The sequence below is a fragment of the Condylura cristata genome, unplaced genomic scaffold (genome assembly GCF_000260355.1).
Source record: "Condylura cristata isolate star-nosed mole 26May11 unplaced genomic scaffold, ConCri1.0 scaffold00011, whole genome shotgun sequence".
Lineage (NCBI taxonomy): Eukaryota > Metazoa > Chordata > Mammalia > Eulipotyphla > Talpidae > Condylura > Condylura cristata.
Window position 1 is genome coordinate 46,017,650 of NW_004567112.1, and position 24,510 is coordinate 46,042,159.

Sequence of the window (24,510 nt, forward strand, 5' to 3'; positions counted from 1 at the left end):
AAATCTTTAAAAAAAAAAAAACTTGATATTGAGGTTAATACAAAATAGTGTCTTTATAATGTTAAGCAATAAACAATGACATGTAGATACTATAGGCAGAATTTGGAAGAAAAAAATAGTGACGCATCCATTTGGAAAAGTTTAACAGTGAGATGAACACAAGTGAATCTTCAATTATGCCACATCTATTTTATATTTCCTTAAATTCTCAAAACGTTGTGCTTTAAGTTAAAACCATATTTCTTTTTATTTTTAATGCTTACTTTGTAGCAGAATTGGGTATAGGGCAGAGGGGCAGGGGTTGACAGGATTTTCCAAAGACAGAGTGGGGAGCAGAACAGGGATCTACTGAAATGCACTGCTGAGGGGAGCAGTGGGCAAGACAGGGGAGGTCTGACACACTCTCGGTGGCTTAGCTCCCCGGCAGGGGATCAAACCGAGGCCATAGAAGTGATAGTGCTGAGACTTAATCCCTAGGCCACCAGGGAGGAGCAAAACTGATATTTCTTATCCTTCCTTACTTTACTGTCTCCTCTAATTAAATGATTTACATGCTTTTTTTTTTTTTAAATCCCAGCATCATTTTAGCAATACCTGTGTGTGCTACAAGAAGTCCTACTCAGTGGCTTAGCTTATGGTCTCTGTACCATAAAAGAATCTCAACTTAAAAATAATTAAGATTCCTAGATTGTTCCAAGCTATCTTTTACTTAATACAGTTATTTCAGCTCCAATTTACTTATTTATCAATATATTCACTCATTCACAAAACATTTATAGGTACCTTCTATGTTGCAGCAGAAACTAAAAGATGAATATACAAATAGTCACTGTCTTATGATAACTTCAACCATGTGGCAGTGTAATAGGCCAAAGGTTGAAGTCTGTTGTAGCATTTAATCTTTCAATAAATTAGTTTGCTGTTTATTTAGGTTCTCAACTAGAATTTCTACCTCCCCACCCACAGGAAATTTGGCTATTTGGGAGACATTTTTTGTTGTTGTATGAGTGGTTACTGCTGGTTACTACTTGTGGGTAGAAACTAGGGAATCAGATAAGCAGTAATACTCAATAGGCCTATTGCCCACAGCAAAGAATTATTCAGCTCAAAATGCCAGTGGTGCTGAGCTTGAGAAACTGACTTAAAGACAGAAAAAACCAAATTCCTTCAGGGAGAGAGATGCCATTATCAGTGGGAAAGGTGGGGGTCCTGACCCCTGGAGCTGTGCCTCTCCTTTGAGGTTCTAGCAAGTCAACTCTCATTTGACTGGCTCTGGAGCCAAAGGTCCTTGTAAAGGAAAGAATTTACTTCTCAACTACATTGCTGGACATGAATTAGCATTCCTCCAAGATTGGCATCTTGGAAATTTTCCAGTTGCCTTCCCCATTAATATGCCTCTTCTTGTTTTTAAGGGACTTCCATTTAGGAAGGAAGAAAGGCAGGTCTAGCAAAGCTAGAATACTATGTGACAAATATCAAGAGAGCTCAATGAAATTAATGCTTTGGGAGCACTGAGCAATTAACCTCTGCATGGGGGGTCTGGGAAGTCTTCACAGACAGGTGGCATGAACAGGGGCTTGGAAGGAGATATCTGCCAAATGGCTGAAAGAAGACACTTTACTCCTTTAAGCCATACTCTGTGTGACTGCATTTCTAACTAGTGACGAGATATTTTCTGGCTGCCCTTTCAAGAAAACCTGCTTCTGTATCACTCCATACTAAACAATATTCCTTTACAAACTGAAGCCAAATTTGCTGTTTTTCCTCGTACACCTTTTTTTACTAGGTGATTTCAACAGTGCAGTTGTAGGTATTAGAGTTCTGCAGTATTTCAGAGTTATGAAATTTCGGTGGATGAATTATAAAATTGGTTTTTGTTGCTTTAAAATTCACATGAACTTTTTTGCTCCTGCTAATGCTTTTAAAAGAGAAGTTTTCCAATACCTTAATTTGTATGAAAATACATAAAAACTATGCTTCACAATCTGTGCAGACAATTTAAATGCTTGTCAAGTGCAACCCAAAGTTTCAACACGTGTTTGTGTCCTATAGAAAATTCCAAGAGAACATAGCCCACAAATTCCTATTAAAGCAGCATAACAATATTAAATGTTTTGTGAAACTATTAATTGAAAATACTTGCTGTGGTAGCTTGATACAAGATGCTAAATTCCTGATGCAAAAGAACAGTGAGGATTTTGTAAAATAACAACTATTCAGTGTTAGTTGGCCCATGTCTCTACTCTCCCGAAATGTTACTATGTTGATTTAAGGTGCCTGGATATTATGAGAAATTTTCTGTTTCAGTTCAGATTTAGTCATAACATCACAAAGACATTAACTTTTTTTTTAGTTAACTTTTTTTAAATTTTATAACAGTTTATTTTTACATCATTTTGTACATTTTTTTCCCCCATCTCAATTGTAATCCCCACGGGTTTCCCATTACCAAGTCACCCTTGTGCCATCACCATAATCCCATGAACTTCCTTCCCCACCCCACCCCCCGTTTTTGATCCCCACTCCACCCCCACAAAATGTCTCTGGTATATGGTTGTTCATTATTTTTGTTATTTTCTCGCCTGGTCCATTATACTCCTGCTATGAGTGAAACCATCCAGTATTTTTCTTTCTCTTTCTGGCTTATCTCGCTAAGCATGATCTTTTCCAGCTCCATCCAAGTTGCTGCAAAAGACATGTGTTTCTCTTTTTTGGTTGCTGAGTAATATTCCATTGTGTATATGTACCACATCTTTTTTATCCAGTCATCTACTTTTGGGCATTTGGGCTGCTTCCATGTTTTTCCAATTGTAAATAAAGCAGCAATAAACATGGGGGTGCAGGTATCTTTTTCAATCAGTGTTTTTGTGTCTTTTGGGTAGATATCTAGGAGTGGGATTGCTGGGTCGTAGGGAAGCTCCATGTTTAGCAGTTTGAGAAACCTCCAAACAGTTTTCATAATGCATGCACTAGCTTGCATTCTCACCAGCAGTGCAGGAGAGTTCCTTTTTCTCCACATCCTCGCCAACATTTGTTGTTGCTAGTTGTTTGAAGATGTGCCATTCTCACAATGGTGGTATCTCATTGTGGTTTTAAATTGTATCTCCCTTATTACGAGCCATCACAAAGACATTAATTTTTAAAGAATTTGAATTTTTTCTAGTGATTGCTCATCAAAATGTTTTTCTTGTTTTCTTTTTCAGTCTGATGCTAACGCAAGTTACTTAAGAGCAGCCCGAGCTGGACACTTAGAAAAGGCCCTTGATTACATAAAAAACGGAGTTGACATCAACATTTGCAATCAGGTTAGTCGTTGTTGCTATTGTTTAGCTTTCTAGTTAAAAAGATAAAAATCCAAACTTTATTTAAATGGGTTTTTAGATATGGCCAAGACTTCCAGGTTTTGCCAAATTTTTCTCTGTTAAATTTCACCAGCTTGAATTATCAAATGAGTCTGTGCTTTATTAGAGGATTATTCAGAAATGTAGTCTTTAATAATTTCTAAAGTTTAAGTAATGAAACCAAAACAGTTCAACAGTTCAGCCCACATACAAGTTCCTACACTGCACATATGCAAGTAATTGATGGTGTGATGGTTGTTGTCTTAAGAGTTCTTGTTAGTCTACTTACTGCTCTATTTTCAACCTGCTGAGTAACGCTTTCCCTTCACTTTCAATCAGAATGGATTGAATGCCCTCCATCTTGCTTCCAAAGAAGGTCATGTAGAAGTGGTTTCGGAACTGCTACAGAGAGAAGCCAATGTAGATGCAGCCACAAAGGTCAGTAGCAAGTTTAATCCTTCTGTTACCTGTCGAATGCAGAGAAGAGTCAGCCTTCAGTGAGAATCAGGGCACATTTCTCATGAAATTCTTGTAAAATTTGTCGTCTTCGGGGAAGTTGTAAACGAAAAGGGATTGTGATATTGTATATAAATATCAAATCATGCAGGACAAAACGGGTGAGTTGATATATCTTTCTTTTCATCTTCTAGAAAGGAAACACAGCATTGCACATAGCATCTCTGGCCGGGCAGGCAGAGGTGGTAAAGGTCTTGGTGACAAATGGCGCCAACGTTAACGCACAATCTCAGGTAACCTACAATGCTGCCACAAAATAATCTTTCCGTTGTGATTTTCAAATAATCTTACTGAATGTTGAATAGTCCAGATGATATATGTCATATATGTAGTCAGTATAATCAATATTCTTTGATTATTTCCTACACATGTTCATTTGTAATTCTTACATTTAAGAGATAGAGATTTTTAAAGTTGCCCATAACTGTATGACTGTTCCTTGTATTTATAATTACCTGAGGGATATCTGTGATTCACAGTCTTCTATGCCAGGATGCTAGCCAGTTTCCATATTTATTAACCTGCAAAAACAAATGGTTATGCCCATAAATGAGGAATTTAAAAGTTTAAAATACATCAGTTCCTTATGTATTTGAAAAGGAAATACATAATTTCCTGCTTAATTTCTGTCTACTAAGGCATGATTATTGTACCCTGAAACAGATTTTTCTAAAAAAAAAAAAAGCAGAATACACTTTAAATGTCCCAAAACTTTAAAATTTCTAGATTGTAGTAGAAATATGCTAGTAATGTATTTATTCAGTAGTATCTCCTGTAAGCTCTCAGATTCCTGGATAAAGTTCTAAGAAAGAACACCAAAAGATTATCTTAATAGATTTTCAGTCCAAAAGAACTATTTCACTTTAATAGTTTAAAAATATAGGTCCCCATTAGCCAAATCATAAGTCTCCACTGATATGAGGTTGTGTTGGCAAGCAGACAGCATTATAACATACCTATTATATATTATATGACATATAACATATATTATACACCTACTCATCTCTAAAATTAATACCTACTTAAACATTCATTCTAGTTGAATGCTGGCATCCTCCAGTTTGTCAGTATTTCCTCAGGGTGTTAAGATAATAAACAGGTTGATTTTAGACTATAACCAAAAGTTTGATAAAAGATAGAGGGTTTTATGAACTCAGGATAAGCAATGAAATAAATAGCTCAGCTGTGAGTACATGACTTTCTCATAACATTAGACCAGCCAGGGAGAGGAATTAGGGTGATTTCCTGATATCAAAATATCCAAATGAAAGTCATTTGAAAAATGAAAAGATTAAATAAAGGAAAAGAAATTAGGTGAGGCCTTGATTCTCAACTACTTTTTGCAAAAAAAAAAAAAAAACAAAATATGATTTGCTTCTACTATAAAAATTAAAAGTGGTGAGTGCCAAGCTATCCGTTAACTTTGTTAGAACAAGTATACTTTTTCTCCCTAAAGAATGTATGTAATACAGTCTTTGTTCCTTCAGAGAACTTGCATGTGAATGCAGTTACATCTACATTTTGCTAAATCATACCAGCTTGCCTTAACAACTTCTAATTTTGTCTTTCAAGATGAAATGCAATTTCACTTTATCTATTAAGAATTTTTGATCTCCATTTTGTGCTTGATTTCTTCAGATTTTCTTTTTTCCAGTAATGATGATTTAGATAACAGAAACCTCCCTTTCTTTCTGGGCCCACAGAATCTGCTGCAGGGCTTCTTCCATCTTTACACAAGGCCTCGCAGTGATAGCTCTGGTACCTTTAAATAGCCTGTCATGGAGAAGCAACTGCAATGTGTTTCTCACCACTTGAGTTCTTATACATTTGATCTAATTTCTCTCCAGTTCCGTGTGGTTAAAACTTTGTTATATTTTATGCCACTTATCCTGATTTCTCTGGAGGAGTTCACTTGTAGTGGTAATGCTTGTCCAGAAAGGAATTACATAAAGTTGAATATTGATAATTACAGTACTTTGAGAAAGCTACAGAACAGTTGACTCCATCAGAAGTATCATGCTTCCAAACCATTTTTTTAATGCCTCAAACTATTTACTGGAAAGTGACTAATGTTAAATTCTGACGCAGTGAGAAAACTAATCCATTTTCATTCTTTCCCCACTCCTCCCTCCTCATCCCATTAAGCAAGGATAGATTAACCTTTTTTGATACACTGCACACATTCTTGACTGTTTAGAGCAGTTGTAACTTTAAATCTTCTCTGTGGTGTTGAGAGAAGGGGCAATTGAAATAAAATCCTAACCATATTTGATTTCAACTTACACACATTCCCTAATGATGATCAAGAGAGAAAGAAACACACAGGCTGTGAAATCCCATTCATTGCAGCTGTTCTTGGAATACCCCACATAGAGTTCACAGAAGCCCTCCTTCATCCAGGCATCTGCCCCACAGGTCTTCTGCTCTACATTGTTCCATGTACACAGTTAATAATGAGATGACCACAAACAGTAGTGTTTCCATGAAAGTTTCCAGTAATGACTTTTTAATAGGAACATCCGTAAAGAACAACAAGCAATAATATCTTAAAATAGATTGAATTCCATTTCTTTGGCAGCATATAAAACACACTGGAGATTTTAATATTCAAGGTAATGTCACTCCAAGTGAATTTTTTTTTAAAGATTTATTTATTAATACAGAACTGGGGTACAAGCCAGAGGTGCAGGGGCGGTGAGAGGCTTCACCAGAGACAGAGTGGGGAGCAGAACAGGGAGATAGACGAAGTACACTGCTGAGAGAAGCACTGGACAGGTCAGGAGAGGTCTGACGTGCCATGTGGATCACCTCCTGAGCGAACTTGCACTGAAGTGTCTGAGGCCAGCTTGCAATGCTACATCCTAACCTGTTGTGCCACCAGGGAGGGCCCCAAAAGTAAAATTTTAACCCATAGACAATATTTAGAAGACAACAAGAAATAACAAAGAGAACCCCTCAACTTCCTGAAATGTAAAAGTTTTCCTTAACTTAAAAAAAAAAGCTAGGAAGTTCAAGTCTGACCTTAGAAATTAAAACTATCAAGTAGGAATTTATAGGTATTATTTTAAACTAAATCTTACCATTGCCTTTGTAGCAGGCCTTAAAAATTAGTTGGCTTTTAGAAAGAAAAGGGAAAATACCAGATGGTTTTTACTCATAGCAGGAGTATAAAGGACCAGGGGAGAAAATAATAATAATAATGGACAACTATATACCAGAGACATTTTACGGGTGTGGAATGGGGAATGGGATCAAAAACTGTGGAGGGAGGGAAGTGCACGGGACCATGGTGATGGCACATGGGTGATTTTGTAAGAGTAGGGGCAGAGTCCATGAAACCTGTACCTGTTACAATTTAATGATGGGAAGCCCACAGGGATTACAACTGAGATGGAAAAATGATATAAAAATAAACTATTATATTAATTTTAAAAAGTAATTTGCTTTTTTTTATCAGACTGAATACGGCACAAAAATTATCTCGATCTACCCTGAAAAGAAATTGTGTTGAACAACTAAGTTGTGATTGTAAAGAACTCTGATATGATTAAGCCCATAATACTTTGCACTAAATATAGCAGCAATAATTAACAGTATTGGCTGTTGGAAAATCTCAAGCTACCACATGACATCCCTTACTCTTTAGTCCTCTGTCTTTATTCTGTAAAATAAAGCAGCAACTGTGTTTAGTAAAAAGCAGAGTTTGTTTCAAATAACATTTTTACTCTCAAAATATTCTCAATGGACAGGTTTGCACAGTCGTGTTAAGCAAGGCAAGTCCCTTTTAAGCCAGTCCTCCTTGGTATTTCTGTATAATCTTTAGTGTCCCTTGATGGGGCGGTCAGGTTCAGGGGCTGTGGTCAAACAAATGAGTGTGATACAAAGAGAGCATCTATGACTTTTGACCTTATAACACACCTCCAAGTTAAGCAATCTTCACATGTGAAAATTAGTATCACATGCAAATTAATGCAAATCTATCCCCAAGCCTTGAACAATTTCCTTTTAAAAGCACTTTTATGATGTTACAGAGAGAGGTTGGGAAATTAGGATGGATTAAAAAAAAAAAAAAAAAAAGCGGCCCTCCCTGGTGGCGCAGCAGGTTAAAGCACAGCACTAAGAAGCTAAAGCCACTTCCACATGAGTTCGATTCCCTCCTGCCCTGGAGGTGACCACATGGTGTGGCAGACCTCTCCTGACCTCCCGCTGCTCCCCTCAGCAGTGTACTTCATCGATCTGCCTGTTCTGTTCCCCACTCTGTCTCTGGTGAAGCCTCTTGCCGCCCCTGAGCCTCTGGCCTGTACCCCAGTTCTGTATGCACAAATAAATAAATCTTAAAAAAAAAAAAAAGGCATGGATGAAATTTACACCCTTGTTTAAATAGACTCAGAAGGATTTCTATTTTATTGTGTACGATATTATGCAGTATGCCTTGGTACTATCTATAAAATTAAAAGTCCACAGATTTGCATGCTTATATTTGCATGCTTTAGCACTGCAAAGAATGTTCAGAGCAGAAGGTATTGAAGATATTGGGTAAAGTCAGACACCAAATTGCAAATTTGTTCAATCTCGAGTTGCTCTGCCTTTTGAGAACTGAGTTGATTGTTGCTACAAAAAAAGAAAATGCAAATTGGGCACCCATATGTTCCTTTTGGCCTGCTTTTTGTTTTGGAAATTTCCTCAGTTAGGAAATTAATATAGAAACAATGGTGTTCTTTATTCTTTTCAGAGAAAAATTACATTGTTTTTCTTGAAATCTAGCTATTCTCCCAGTCCAGGGACTATTGCATGGAAAGTCAACATGGCCTTAAATTGTCTATGACACATTATTGAATTTCTTGTGTCCTAAGCCTTAGTGTGCTAAAGAGTGGCGGTAGCATTTTTATTCACTCTTTACAACCTACATAAGTGGGAAGAGGTAGCTCCGCTAAAACAAAATGGGCTGATATTGATAAATGAATCAAACAGAGGCAGGTTAACTTGCACAAAAGCAAAACAAAATAAAAACCTTTCTCTTCCACTACCAGTGCACAATATAAAATGAATTCTATTTACAAAGACCTCACCAAAATATTTTCAGTTTGGACAGCAGAGGTAGAATCAGGCCTTTCAAGACCACATATTAGTTTATCTTATTTGTGTGAAGGGTCCAGGGTAGGCAAATGACCAAGAAAGTAGATGAGTGATTGTCAGAGGGTTTGAAGAGGGCAAACACCAAAAGGTACAGGGTTTCTTTTCTGTTGATAAAAATGTTCTGGAACTAGACCATGGGCGTGGCTATTCAACTTTGTGAATGTACTAGATACCACTCCGATTTTAAAGGATAAGGGTACATGTTATGGTATTTGAAGTGTTTAGCAAAATATGAGAGAATGTAACCATTCAGAAAACAGGCAGTTTCCTGATAAATGGCCTCAGGATAGCAAACATTCAAAAAGGCAAAAAACCAACTGTGGAAAAGAGTTAATCACAGGACTGTATCTTATTCTGACTCTTGTCTACATGTTACTTCTGAGTAATTCTAGTTCTGTGCTTTTCACCCCATGAATTTGTAAAACTTGATTCTTGTTAAGAATCACTCTGTGGATGTTCTGGGTCTGTGATGCCTAAACTTCAGTGCCTTTTTTGGGATTCATGGGTCATGAAATGTTTGCTTCTTCAGTTAACCTTAGGAACCGTGGCAAATTTGTGCTAAACCAGATGTTTGTAGGAAGACGGGTGTTTTCTTAGGTAAACTTGATCTGCAGTAGAAATTTGCCCTGAAATTGAGACTGCACAAGCTTGAGTTATCCAGTGATGTTTGTTTCTGAGAGAATGCCATCCATTTTGAAATTGTTTAAAAATTGTACACCTAACATCTGAACCTTGAACTTTCCCTCTGAAATTTTCAGCTCATGAAAAAAGATAACTCAGTAGTTCCCTGAGCTATGAGTAAAATCCTCACTAGTTTCCACACACACTCTTTTTTTTTTTTAAAGATTTATTTATTTTGTCACATACAGAAGTAGGGTACAGGTCAGAGGCTCAGGGGCAGCGAGAGGCTTCACCAGAGACAGAGTGGGGAGCAGAACAGGCAGATCGACGAAGTACACTGCTGAGGGGAGCAGCGGGCCGGTTCAGGAGAGGTCTGCCACGCCATGTGGTCACCTCCAGGGCAGGTGGGGATCGAACTCATGCGCAAGTGGCTTTTGCTTCTTAGTGCTGTGCTTTAACCCGCTGCGCCATCTGGGAGGGCCCTACACCCCCTTTTTTTTATATATATATATAATTTTTTTGTTCTTTAACGTGACTTCTTTGTTTTTAATATTTTTTGTTGGGGAGGAAGGATTTGCTTTAGTTTTAAGGGATTTATTGATCAAACAAGTATTAAGTGAACTTTTGGTTCAAATAAGAAAATGTTAAATTAGATAGCAATATAATAAGGATAATCCTAAACTACCTCTGTTTTCCTTACAGCTTTTGGGGACAGTAACAAAGATGAAACACATATATACATACACAGAGAGACATACAAACATAATGTTGCAGTTTTTCATGCTTTGGATTTAAATGTTGATAGAATTTTTCACGATAGGCCATCACAACTGTAAACTTCAGTGATGTTGCTAAATAAAAAGTTAAGGTGTAAGAACTGTGAATCCCTGTGTCACATTTTGTATCTGATCTTGAGCTTGGTAACTGATAACCTTATTTGTTATTATTATATATAAAGCAGAGTAAGTAGAGAAATGGAGGGCTCTGATGAATAAAGTGTATACTCTATGGGATATTTGCTATATGACATCACTTTTATCTGTATTTTAAAATATTTATTATTATTTATTAATGTATATACGAACAGGGGTGTAGAGGTATGCAGGGCTGAGCAGATTCAACAGAGATAGAGTGGTAAGCAGAACAGGCAGATCTACTGAAATATACTTGGGAGGGTAGCAGTGGACAAAATAGGAGAGGCCTGCTGCACCCAGTAGCTCAGCTCCCTGTCTGCATTGGCTGGTGACAGCTTGATAGCACTGAGACTTAACTCCTGTGCCACCAGGGAGGCCCTATTTCCATCTTTTTAACTAACTTTCTCATTCTTAGCTATAAGCCAAACAAAGTGAGGTTACCAGAGACTGAATTATGGATAACTAAGATTGTCATTTGTAAATGATAGTTTACAATCATTACCATATATAATTAATAACTACAGACTAAATATTTTATTTAGCATAAATAGCTATTTTTAGTCAAAAATTTAATATTTGAGAATACTTAGTTTAGAATATATTTACATCTGTTCTTTGAAATTGCATACTATATATATAATTTTTAGAACATCTCTTAAATAGAACTGCATCTGAAAATATATTCAGACTGTTACAATCTGAAAATTTAATGTGTATATCTTGCAATAAAATTTAAAATACTACAGTATATCATAGATTCATGTATATTGCTCTAAAAAGCAAATGTATATATGCAACAATTATAATTAGAAACTTAAAATGTATATATTCATTTGCTTAATTTCAAAATCTTTGGCATTTTGGATGCTTTTCCAACAGACACCCATGTAATGTGCATGCATGTATGAACAGATATATTCTGAACATGAATATGACATGCCTGCAAAAAATCCAAAGGAAAATTATGAAACATAGTCTACTAATTAAATCCTACTTTGAATTTGAAGTATGCTATTTTGCAAATAGGCTTGATTCTCTTCTAAATGGACATCTTAGAACTTACCGTCTATGGTAACTTTGAAGCTGTTATAAATTGCTCTCTAATAGGAAATGTTTTAGATGCTTAATTTTATGTAAAAGTATCACATCATTTACTTAAAATAGTTCATTGTTTTGTTGCTAGGGAGTTACATTGACCAGATACATTGGTTTTCATAATTTTATAGCATCTAGTAAAATCCTTTACTCATAGTAGACATTAAGGGTGTGATGATTAAACGGATGTACTTATTAAAGTAGTTGTGTTACACTGTTGACTATGAACTACACTCAAAATACGAATTATGAAGTATAAATGTGAATTGCACTTATGTTATGAATTTTGCTTATATTGTGGTATTTTAGGTTTTCTAATAAATACTATCTACATTAAAATAACATCAAAATTATGTTAGTATTTTTTAGAATTTATGGTATCTTCAGTATAGTGGAAAAATTGATTGTGCTAGAAAGCTACAGATAAACTTTCTTACTTTACAGAATGGCTTCACGCCTTTGTATATGGCTGCCCAGGAAAACCACCTGGAGGTTGTGAAGTTCCTTCTTGACAATGGAGCAAGTCAAAGCCTTGCCACAGAGGTAAGGCATTTTGGTTTCTCTAGGTGTATCAGTTCATATGCTTATGGGATTGACTTGTAACATTGAGAATTGATCCTCTTGGTGTCTCAATTCCACCTGTATATTAATGGGTTCATGAGTTTCTATAAAATATATTAGAAAATCTGTTTTTAATCTTTAAAGTATCTTCTATCACATAGATGCCCTGTCTGTCCTTAAATATCTGGGTCCACCCTGGCATTGTGCAACTTAGTGTTTACATGTTTACCTGAGAACAAGCTTTTGTCTCGTAATTTTGCCTCAATGAAAACCAATGTTTTGAAATATTTTTTTGATTAGGCATTAGTGTTAAATCTGTCTCTCCAAATTTAAGTTAGCCTAGTTACAATGATTGAATTTTTATATTTCTAAAGTTAACTAATTTAATTCACACTTCTAAATAACACTGTTATACATTTTAATTTAGGTAAGAATGACATATGAAAAACAACCTTGAATGTAAGGAAGTTATTTAAACCTTTGGTACAATCTTTGGTGGTACAGTTTATTTTTTCTGGTGATCAGAACAGAAGGTTGATATTGTAAAGTATATCAGTAGAAATCAATTGCTAATGATAAAATACCAATGTTTTGACATTCTGTATTTCTAACAAAATGATTTAGAACAAATGCAGGGTTGTCTGTGTCATTGTACCACGCTTCTGTCTAGCATTCTGATGTGTTTCCTGAACTGACACAAGAAAGAACACAATAAAGGAATTGCATATAACCTTAGCCACCATTTTGGATACCTCCCCGAGAAATCACTAAATGAAAAAACTAATTTGTATAAAAAGAAATGCAAGGTATATGAAAATATTCTTCTCATTCATAGTGAAAGGAATGTTAATTTATTAATCAGATAAAAATGAAACCTAATCTTTTCTCCATGAAATGAGGACAAAATTTGAGGAGTAGGTAAAACTTTAAAAAGGTCTATACAATATTGATAAAGTTCACAATTGCTTATAGCACTTGTGTAGAACTTTTGGAAACTATCAAAGTGTATGACAAATTAATGTTTACCTCCCTTTTTACTTAGCGATTTTACATCTAAGAATTTATATTGCACTTAAATGAAAATGCAAAGTTAGTATATATGTTCATTAACATAAGGATACCAATTTTTTTAAGTAGAAAGAACCAAATCATACACGAATATAGAATCTGCTTAATAAAGCATCATATTAATACAAAAGTTATAGAGCATATTAAAAATGAGGAAAGATGATCTGTCCTGATAGAGAAAAATGTCATAGAATATTGTTACAGTGGTTTGCATTTAGAAGTAGGAGGCAACCTTAATTTTCTGTTTTGAGTGCAAATAGATTGTATTATAGTAATAGTCTTAAATAAATGACTGCTGGTTGCTAACAAAAGAACAAGCGTTTAATAAGTGGAGTACAGTAACTTTCCTCACACTTGGGTTTGGGAGCAGCTGGCCTGAGCACAGGACCCCACAGGTCTTCTCACAGTGTTGGGGAGAATGGAGACAAGAGAGGGCCAATTAGATTAAAAAAAAAAAAAAGTCTACTGCCATTTTTACATGCAAATACTAAATATATGATCAACTAAATGAAAGTGATTTCATCAAACTTTCTCCACACATACTCATTACTACTGTTTTCTGTGATACACAATATCTCTCCTTTAGAAATAAACATACACCCAACTTACTAGAAAGTTTCAAATTACCTTGTAAACCAGTCACCACTGGTTCATCAGTTCTCCAATTTTTCTTAAAATTTCAATATCCAAAAGAGACACTACAACCAGGGTAAAGAGATATATATGTGAGCTCCTGAAGCCAATAGTCTTGACAAATACATAAAAATAGTTTTACTCCTTTATATATATATGTATATGTATATATACACACACATATGTAAATACTTAAGGACTTATTTATTTATGCATACAGAACTGGGGTACAGGCCAGAGGTGCAGGGGCAGTGAGAGGATTCACCAGAGACAGAGTGGGGAGCAGAACAGGCAGATCAACAAAGTACACTGCTGATGGGGAGCAGAGGGCGGGTCAGGAGTGGTCTTTTGAGCCATGTGGGTCACCTTCCTGGCTGTGGATTGAACTTGTGGTACTCATGGTGAAGCAGTTGCTGCTAGCTTCGCAGTGCTGCACTTTAACCCATTTGTGCCACCAGGGAAGGCCCTACTCCTTTATATTAGTTTCATTGCATGATAGTTTTAAGAAAGAAAACAGAGTGGGAAAAAAAATGAAGGCAGAATATATACAATCAGTTCTTAAAATGTAGGAAAACAGCTGATAAAAAATGAGAAAACTGACCAAATTAAACATGAATTATCAGCTATTTACATCCATATATAGACCTTTTAAAAATAATATTGAGCCTTACAGCAAAATAGCATTTCCCTTCCCGGAATACCTGGGTCATGTCACAGAAACAGAGGCAAGAGACACCCAAGTAGGACGGGGTTGTTTTTCTTCAGCTGGAACCAACTGTCACGACAACCGGAAGACATGGTCACTTCTTAGCTTCTGCCCACATTTACTGTCTCCTCTTAACTTGGGTCAGGATAGCTGCAAGGCACACATGTGGGGGTTCCAATTGTCCTGGGTCAGATAAACCCAGGCTCCGCTCTGTCAGGTTTAAGAGGCAGGGAGAGAAGAGAGGGAGAAAGGAAGGAAACAGAAATAAATGTTCTGTCCAATAACAAGTTACATTGTGTCTCCGTGAGGCTTGCTGGTGCCTCATTGCATCAATAGCAGCTATTTGTTTATCTAAAGGTTTCTGAGAATTTGAATTTTTTGTCTTCTTTAGGCTTATTCATATAGGGAATTAAAAAACAGCAAGATATAGCTGTGCTAACCATATTACTGCTCTTCTTAATGATGCTATTTGTATAACTTGTACAGAAGTCTGTATTTACAAAACAAATGGTAGAGAGAAAGTAAAGGATCATTTGGATTGCAAGTTTTAATAGAAATTTGCATTTATTACATGATGTGGTTTTCCCAAGTTCATTCAATAAATTTCCCCCTAAAATCCTTGTGTATATTAGCAAGTCTCTGGCATGATTGTGGTTTTAAAGTCTTTTCTCTATTACTGTGCAGTGCATATTATATACTTTATCTATCTTTTGCTAATTAAGATTCTGAAACACAAAGCATATTTACTTGTCCATTTATTCCACAAGTAATTATTACCTAGCTATTATGTGTCAGACTACACAAAGCAGTGAAAGGTTCTCATGGAAAGGCTATGACATTACCTTTTAGCTTATATTTCCTTCTTAAGAATACACACAAAACAACCCAAACTATTTTTTAAACTTGGTTTGGAAACAGAATCTGGAGCTGCTAATTCTAGCTATTAACACCTTAGAGCTAGGATCTTAGTGTTTTTAATTGGTTTCTGCAGGAAGCACTTTTTTGTGGATGATAATCGCCTCAGTAGCAGTTTATTTTCTGGTGCAAAATAGATTCCTTTATGTATAGGCCCTGTGGGGTTACAAATTCATACCCATGGAACTGTTTGACTCAGAACAGAAGCAAGCTGTCATTTGTGTGTTTTAAGTTTTGTTCAGGTTTGAATGGTGAGATGCAACATTAACTCGTAATCTACAGTTTTATTACTCCTTCAAAAAATGTACTTTTGAGGTTTTTTTTTTTTTGCAAAGATGATAAATTATATGAATTAAAAATTACAATGAAAAGCAAATAACAGTAACAGTCACTGCAAATTTGCATTAGAGATGACATTTGGTTTATGTAAATTTTTTATCTAAATATTAGTGGTATGAAAATGAGATAATATATTTATGCAGCTGGTAGATTACTTTTCTCATAATATTACATTCTACCCTTTATATCCTCAACTGTAAACATGTCGTGGTATTCTGGTGACACTTTGGTTGTAGCCAACCTTTTTGTTATATTACTTCGGAATATCCTGGTGTTGCTAATGGTTATCCTTTTTATGTTCTGGGTCTTGGATAGTTAAAGTTGACAAGATCTGGGGAAACTTAAACTAGATTGTGAAACATGGAGAACTTGTGTATGCAAAGCAAGAATGACATCTAAGATGGGCAAAATAGATAGAATATAGACACCAGGGAAGAAATTAGTCTGCACATGCATAGTTGAAAGAGACTATAGGCTGTAGGAAAGGCTTATAGGCTTATAGGCTCCTCTGTTTATACAGCAGAGGATCCTATAAGCAGAATCACCCCTTAATTGCTTTGGGTCAATATTTTGCACTCTTTGAATATAAACGTATTGATTTGTAGTCAAATAGTGGGGAGAAGCCTAATCTATTTTCTTTTCTTTTTTTTTTAAAGATTTATTTTATTTATGCATACAGAAGTGGGGTGCAAGCCAGAGGTGTAGGGGCAATGAGAGGATCCACCAGAGATAGAGTGGGGAGCACAACAGGCAGATCAATGAAGTACACTGCTGAGGGGAACAGCGGGCAGGTCAGGAGTGGTCTTCTGAGCCATGTGGGTCACCTCTGGGGCTGGGGATTGAACTCTCACTGAAGCACCTGCAGCTAGCTTGCAGTGATGTGTCCTTACCTGTTGTTCCACCAGGGAGGGGGCTCTTATCTATTTTCTAGCCAGGAAAAGATGGAAATTGGTATCTTTGGAAGACCAACAATATATCAGTGTGCAAGTATTTTCTTTCTCCTTGCAAACATTCTCTTCTCCTGGAGTGGTCCCTATTAGTACAAAAACAACAAAAATAAAATATTGAGGCCCAAATTAAGCAATATGTCACTTACTTGCCAGTTCTCTAGGAAAAATAAATTTTAAATGTTCTTTTGAGTATGATAATGAAAGCATTGCAGAATTAAGGTTTCAGTCAGGACTTCCCACTCTGTGCTGTTTATTCTTTCAGTAAGCATTATTCGTGAAATGTACAGCTGTCTTTTTTTTTTTTTTTTTTTTTTGTTAAGACCCAATGCAACATAGTGGGAGATTAACTGTATAGATGTGTGTGTGTCTGAATTTATTCTAATATTTTGCCTGAACCTTTGTCTTCTTTCCTCATCGCCAGAGAAACCAGGTGTCTTTCATATAGTCCTTTCTTAAAATAGTATCCACCATGTCTCATTCATTCATATGGACTGACCATGTACCACGTATGTGGTAGCAACAGATACAGTGATGAGCCAGACAAGCCAACTCCCTGGTTTTAAATGTTTAGATCTTATTTAAATGAGCTCCTTTGAAAGTGTTTCTCCTATTTAACCAGAATATTGTTTTCACTGAGGTTATTTATGAATATAAAGTGATGCCATCTTTTTTCTCTACACGTAACACTTCTGTGTATTTTCAAATTTGACTGAAGTAATTTCTGTCGCTTTCTAACAGAACCAAACACTATAAACTTATTAAAATGTCTTGTTTTCTACTCTGTTAAAGCTGTGTTTGTGTTTTGAAATTTTCTTGTGACATGCGTGTCTACATAAATGTTTGCATTAATAACCTTCAACAAAAACTGACACTCGGCCATTTCCGTGTTCATTAATTGGGCTACAAAAATTCCCTTGGATCCAATCTTGACCTGTCTGTTTACTTATAGGATGGCTTCACACCACTGGCAGTAGCTTTGCAACAAGGTCATGATCAAGTGGTATCACTCCTGCTAGAAAATGACACTAAGGGAAAAGTGCGTCTTCCAGCTCTTCATATCGCTGCCCGAAAAGACGACACAAAAGCTGCTGCCCTGCTCCTGCAGAATGACAACAATGCAGATGTGGAGTCAAAGGTGAGTCCCAAGGGCAGTGGCCTGTTGTGCGGCTGTTCTTCGTCAGGCACCTAACCTTTAAAATGCCTGGTCTCCCTCTTGGCATGCTTATGCCAAACATTTAACTTGAATGGAAGACATGAATGTACATGTCCAAGAGAGTCAATTGATGGTGCATCCCCCTTAGCAAATAAAGCCAGGAGATACCTGTGGATGTCACCCTATGCATGCTAACAGGGAGGCCACACCAGGGGAACTGATTTATATGCACCTGAGAATTTCCGTCCTTTTAACATGTACTCTCAAATGAATTGAACACTTCCACTTGGACTTTAAGGTGAAAAGATGCAAAAGGCTAAATGATAATGTAAACAAATAAGCCTCTGTGGCTATCTAATATAACAGGCCACACACTGTGGAGAGTGTACTAGCAGCCAGAGTACCAGCCAAAAGTCTCCATGGTTTTGACATGTATGACTTGAAAGTCTCTGTGAAGGAAATGTGGCATTTGGAATAGGTCATTGTGCAGCCCTTCATTCAGACTAGCTTTCTTTCTGTGCCTATTGTGCTTCCATCATAGCCCTCATCTCCATTACGTAGTTGTCATGAGCTTTCTGCAATCCATATCATCTATGAACTAACCGTTCATTTTTTCCTCCTCTTTGCTTCCAAATGTGTTAACCTAGATGGTGGTGAATAGAACAACAGAGGTATATATATATATATATATAATACATATACATATAATCTGTATCTGCATCATCTTTTCCCCATTACTTAGTGCTGCTACCTCATTTCTTTCCCTTCTTTGCATTGCCTTCTGTAGGCTTACATACCTGCTTTCTACCCCCACCCCCAAAGTAGCATGTGCTAGAGAAGACAGTAGTTTGCTTTACCAGGGCTTTCTGCAGCTGAACCTGGTGTTTGAAAGGAAGAAGGAAACTATGAAACTTAAGGATATTGCAATAGAGTTTTGTGAGATGAAGAGTTTTGACACTTCAGATGCTTAACAGCTATGTCTAAAGCTGCAGACAACCCTGTCATTCTATTACTCTAGGACTGATTCTTTTGAATTCTGCATGACACTTACCCTCAGTGGTGTCAGCAAAAGGAAATTGACCTCAGAATGGTACAATTTGATCCACCCTTCCACAAGAGTCAGTGAGCTAGCTAGCATGGCTTAGAAGCTTGCTAACAATTTAGAAATGCATCTAGTTCCTATAAGGTTTCAATCTTTGGGGACTAAGTGAATTGCTGCATGTTTTAGCATTTTTTAAGGAAGTAAAATGGACTTAGCATGAATAAGCCAGAAAAAGGATGTTCTTGAATAGGTGTTTGCTAAAAAAGAGATCAACTTGTGGATTCTTTATGGAATGCAATCAACCACTTATACAACACCAGTTGTAGTAGTGACTCTTCCCTCCAAATTGCTTTTATAATCAAAATTGGCTTTTTCTGTTAATTAATTTGATTCCATATTAAAAATATAAGAATATTTCAATTTTCACAAATAATTTCACCATCAATAATAAAACAGTGATACTAATCAAGTTTCCTATAAGCCATAAAGATTGCTCTTATCATCCTATTTTCACTTTTTGAAATGTTTACTTTGGATAGTCCTATAATTACTAAAATTACTCTCTACCCTTGGTTTGTCTCTGGCTACTCCTCCGCCTCCAAGTTTGGCGTTTATTTGAAACCCCATGAGCAATTGGCACTAATGGAAAGAAACCTAGTACAGAATGGAATGTGGACCTCAGCATATTTTGCTTCCTCATTTTTACTTGGGTGGAGTTATGGTGTTAACATAGCAAGGAGCCGACAGGAGTCATTTGAATGTCTGCTGTGTTTTCTTTACAGAGTGGCTTCACTCCGCTCCACATAGCAGCTCACTATGGAAATATCAATGTGGCAACGTTGCTGTTAAACCGAGCGGCTGCCGTGGACTTCACTGCAAGGGTAAGAGCACTGCTCTGTGACATGAGCATAAAGCATTTAAAATGGATTCTTGACTCTCCTTTCCCAACATGAGACAAATGACCTTCAAGGATCCTTCCAGTCATTGCAAGCTTTGATTTACTATGTATCTTAGTGCAGTTTCTTGCTTTTCCACTGGTGTGCCTATTTCCAAGCATGAAAAGGGAACCACAATTAGGGTGGGTTGAGGGGCAGATGATAAATATGTAAGTAGATTACAGAAACTGTAATTCAAGTAATTATAACTGGAACATACACAGTGTCCCTCAGTTAATTTCTGAGACTCTTAGCAATTGGTGACTCAGTAGCAAGGATGCCCTAGATTTCAGTGTCTTAACCCTACAGATGGGAATGGGAATGGATAGAATATCTGGATGAGGCCCACACTTGAGAACCTAAATAACAGAGGCAATCTTTTCTTTTTATCTTCTGTTCCCTATAAACTCCTGTGATAAGCAACATATTCCATAACTTAAATAATGTTATTACCTTCATGGAAAAATGAATCACAGTTATCATGTGTACTTCTAGCTTGGATATCAGTTCTGCATAATACTTTTCTGAACGTGGTAAATTGTCTCATGTTAGACTTGATCATCAGAAAGGTCATCATCTGAAGTGGAACAAAAGTAGGAAGCAGAATTGATTTAGTGACTTAAAGTGAAGATTCAGAATTCAGACTCCCTCAGTTCACGTTTTGACACTAACTTTCTATCTCCATTAAATTCCTCATTTATAAGATGAAACAATATAAATGATAACATTAAATAATAAATAATGTCACCACTCCCTCACTGGGCCACTGTGAACCTTAAAGGAGAATGTATGAAAGTCTTTAGTAACCATATCTGAAATAAGACCACATCATCAACAGCAAGCAGCAGCGAGGCTATGATTCCAGCTGTGGTTTTACTAAAACCTCACTAAGTCGAGGAGAAATGGAACTAGATCAGATAGGAAATAGGGTAAGATAAAGCAATAGTGATCATAGTTGTAGTAGCAGTAAAAATAATACCATCTTAGAAATCACACTGGATGCTGCCAGGTAAAGCATTTTGAGATAATTCATTATCTCAAGGAAAGTGTCCTTTATCCCTATTTTACAGAAGAAACAACCAAGGCTTAGAGGTAAGAAGTAACTGAATCACAGAGCTGGCAAATTAGAGGAGGTAGGAGTTCAGCCCCACAACTCTTAACCACATCAGTATCTGTCTCCCTGTAGGTAACTTGAGGAGTTCATTTCCTTTGCCTTCTTATGCTTCATTAGTGTTAATAGAAATTAATAAGAATTTACACTATAGTAACATACACTCTATTTCTCACTTTGTTGTCATTAGTTTGCTAAAAGCCTTTATCAGTTTAAATAATGCCAGAGAGTCACTCTAGACCTCAGTTCCTATTGCACTAACTGTACCCTTAGGAATCCATGGCATGGCAGACCCAAGTCCCAGGACAGAGTTAAACAATTCTCTAAACTATGTCTGTATACAAAGGACATGTCAGAGTTAAAACTGAAATTCATGTCTGTGGGATACATTCTTCTGACTTTATTTCTATAATTCATAGTATATGAAAATCCTCATTAAGTTACATCTTCTAATTAGGACATTTGGAAAATTCAAGTCAGGATGGTACTTGCAGTTTGCGCCATTGTTCTAAAATTTCCTGATGTTCTGAAATTTCATGATGCTGCTGGAAACAGACTGGGACAATGTTTAAACAATTTAAGGGGAGAAATTACAGTACCTTTTAACTCCTTCAAGCAATTCCAAACATCCATTTACTAATTGTAAATGATGCTTTAATTTATTGATTAGAGATTAATGAAGACTTCAGAGCCAGGGGTTTCTTTACGTTGTTAACCTTGCCTGAGTACCGTATGTGATTTAGGATAATCACACTGTGCTTTTCTTTAAATATGTTAAAATTCAAACTTTTTTACTAATCACGAACACATTTTCTCCAGTCACTCCTAATGAATGAGAACTCATAGCCTTCTGAACTGAAGGCTATGGTGGAATTTGACTATGCTTTATAGGAAGTCTGCTCTATTGTTTATACCTGAGAGTGCTTGCTCCTTTTTGCATCTGGGGATTGATGACCTGCTTTGGGAGTCTGTGAAGAACCAGCTTTCATAAAGAACTTAAACCCCATTTTAGTTTACAAATCTCTACTAATTCTATTATGTAATAATCCAGCATGTGTGCTTTTACACTACTGAAACCTCTTCTAGCCCAACCTCATTGTAGTCTTTCTAGGACATTGAACTGATTATTGTTCTCTCAGGAATGAGCAGAAATAGCAGGTGAACATAGATGGAATCAAACTTCACCTAGTCAGAACGATAAAGGGAGGATCTCTCAGTTATTATTGCTATGAACTGGCTGGAAGCCCTAACCATAAAGGATCTTTTGCAAGAACAATGTTTGTTGTTGTTGTTGTTGTTGTTGTTTTTAATTGTGGTAACAGTGGTTTACAACAGGCTTACAACCTGAAGCTCCCACTTCAGGTGTTGTTACTGCACCACACCCACCACCAAAGCACCCATAGTCCACCCACATAGTCCACTGTGCTCCCTCCCCATTTTTTTCTCATCCTCCTGCTCCTCTCTGGTAGCCCCAATTTTCATTTTCTAGGGTTTGTTATTAACTTCACTTTTTTCTGACCCATTGTTTTGCTTCTCCGTATTCTACATATACACCATCCAGTATTGGTCTTGATCTTTCTGACTGTCTTTGCTCAACATGAACCCCTCCAGCCCCATCCATATTGTCACAAATGGCAAGAGTGTATCTTGATAAATAGTTGAGTAGTGTTCCATTTTTTGTATATAGCACATCTCCCTGATCCATTCAGTAGGAGTGTCCATAGTTAGCTGTTGTAAATAGTGCTGCAATGAACACAGGAGTGCACATTTCCTTTTGAGTTAGTGTTTTTGTGTTCTTCAAGTAGATTAGGACAAGTGGAACTGTTGGGCCAGAATGGTAGGTCTACTAAAATCTTTTGTGAAAGGTCCATTTTCTATCGAGGATGGATCAATCTACATCCCACCAACAGTGTAAGAGGGTTCCTTTTTCTCCACATCCTTGCCAACGCTTAATTGTTTCCAATCTTTATTATATGGACCATCCTCACTAGTATGATAGTGGTAGCTCACTGTGGTTTTGATTTGCATTTCCCTGGTGATAAGTGATGATGAATAGTTTCTCTTATCTGTTGGCCTTCTGTGTGTCTTCTTTGGAGAACTGCCTATTTAGCCTTTTTTTTTTTTTTTTTTTAATGGTTTCATTTTTTTTTCATTGAGTTGTAGGAGTTCTTTCTAAGTCTTTGGTATTCGCCTATTTTTTGATGTCTGGTGTACAGATATTTTTCTCCCACTCAGTAGGTGTCTTTTTGTTTTAGTGATAATTTATTTTGCTGTACAGAAGCTTTTAGAATTGATGTAATCCCCATTGTTTTTATTCTTTTTGTTTTCCTTGCTGTTGGAGATGGATACACAATGAATCTGACACCGTTGTTGTGAAATGTTATGCCTTTGTTTTTTTTCAGTGTATCTCATAGTCTCAGGTCTTACATCAAAGTGTTTTCTCCATTTTAGTTGACTTTTGTGTAATGTGTCTGACAGGAATGAGGTTTGGATAGAGATATTGATTAGAAGTCTGCTAGTAAATTAAGAAACACAGCAACCTTTGTTTTAGAAGGCTTTGATTTCTATTTCCTGGTCGTCACAGGTCATTGAAGAAAGTTAGATATAGTCATATAGTTCTTTGTGTTACAGAATGACAGTCTACTAGCCAGGAGAGCAGGCAGGGAATAAAAGTAAGAATACTTCTGAAATGATTTCTGTATGCAGAAAATGTTCATTTCCAAAATAGGAATGAGGCAGAAAAAAAAAAAAAGTGTGTGACTAAAGGGAATACACTACAGAACAGATTGTTTTGTATGCTTTTTTGTAAGGTTAGCTAATTTATGCAGCAATAAAGCAGACCCTAGCCAGTGGAGAATATATACCCCCGAGTGGCAATTATGGTAACCACTTTATAGCATGCTTACCTGCTTTATTAAGACCTTTCCTTGGATTTTTATTATGTTGTCAGTTTTGATTTCTGTGTTGTAATTTTGCTATACATATGTAAGGTTTTTTTTCTGATGCCTTGAATATTTCCTTTTGGATTACTTGTAAAGACCTGTTCACATCATGAGCCCTCTGCAGGGAGTTAATGGAGTTGCTGCTGAGCCCTGCAGTGGAGCTCAGCTTCCTTCATTCTTTGAGCTGAGTCAGCTGTGATGGTATTGATGTTGTCTGAATTTATGTGTGACCCTTGCTCTTTTAGTAAATCATTCTTGCTCTCTTGAGGAAGAGAACGTAACTAAACACGCCAAAGCTGCTACTGATTATTATTCTAGTAAGGAGCATTTATATGCTGAGTAAGTAAAAGCTAAATTATATTATGTGGATGACAGCATAGTTTCTTGTATTGAAGGAAGAAGATGGATTAATATATTGCTGGCTAAGAGTTTTTCATAAATATAATGGACCACCGTCTTCACTCTTGTCATTGACCTTTCTCTTGTACATTATTTTTCAACTTTCCATTTTGAGGTGATAACTGAATAACAT

At 36.5% G+C, this 24,510-nt stretch overlaps 1 protein-coding gene across 12 annotated transcripts in view; it reads left to right on the forward strand.

Moving 5' to 3' along the window:
- ANK3 (ankyrin 3, node of Ranvier (ankyrin G)) overlaps positions 1–24,510 on the forward strand; it is a 307,389-nt gene that overhangs the window by 89,142 nt on the left and 193,737 nt on the right. For 9 of the 12 annotated variants that reach the window (XM_012723584.1, XM_012723582.1, XM_012723586.1 and 6 more), the window contains exons 2-8: positions 3,204–3,305; positions 3,681–3,779; positions 3,992–4,090; positions 12,068–12,166; positions 17,745–17,930; positions 18,596–18,619; positions 19,773–19,871. In XM_012723584.1, the coding sequence (XP_012579038.1) occupies positions 3,204–3,305; positions 3,681–3,779; positions 3,992–4,090; positions 12,068–12,166; positions 17,745–17,930; positions 18,596–18,619; positions 19,773–19,871 (708 nt within the window). The remainder of the gene's footprint in view (positions 1–3,203; positions 3,306–3,680; positions 3,780–3,991; positions 4,091–12,067; positions 12,167–17,744; positions 17,931–18,595; positions 18,620–19,772; positions 19,872–24,510) is intronic. The other 3 variants (XM_012723585.1, XM_012723590.1, XM_012723595.1) reach the window with 1 other exon arrangement.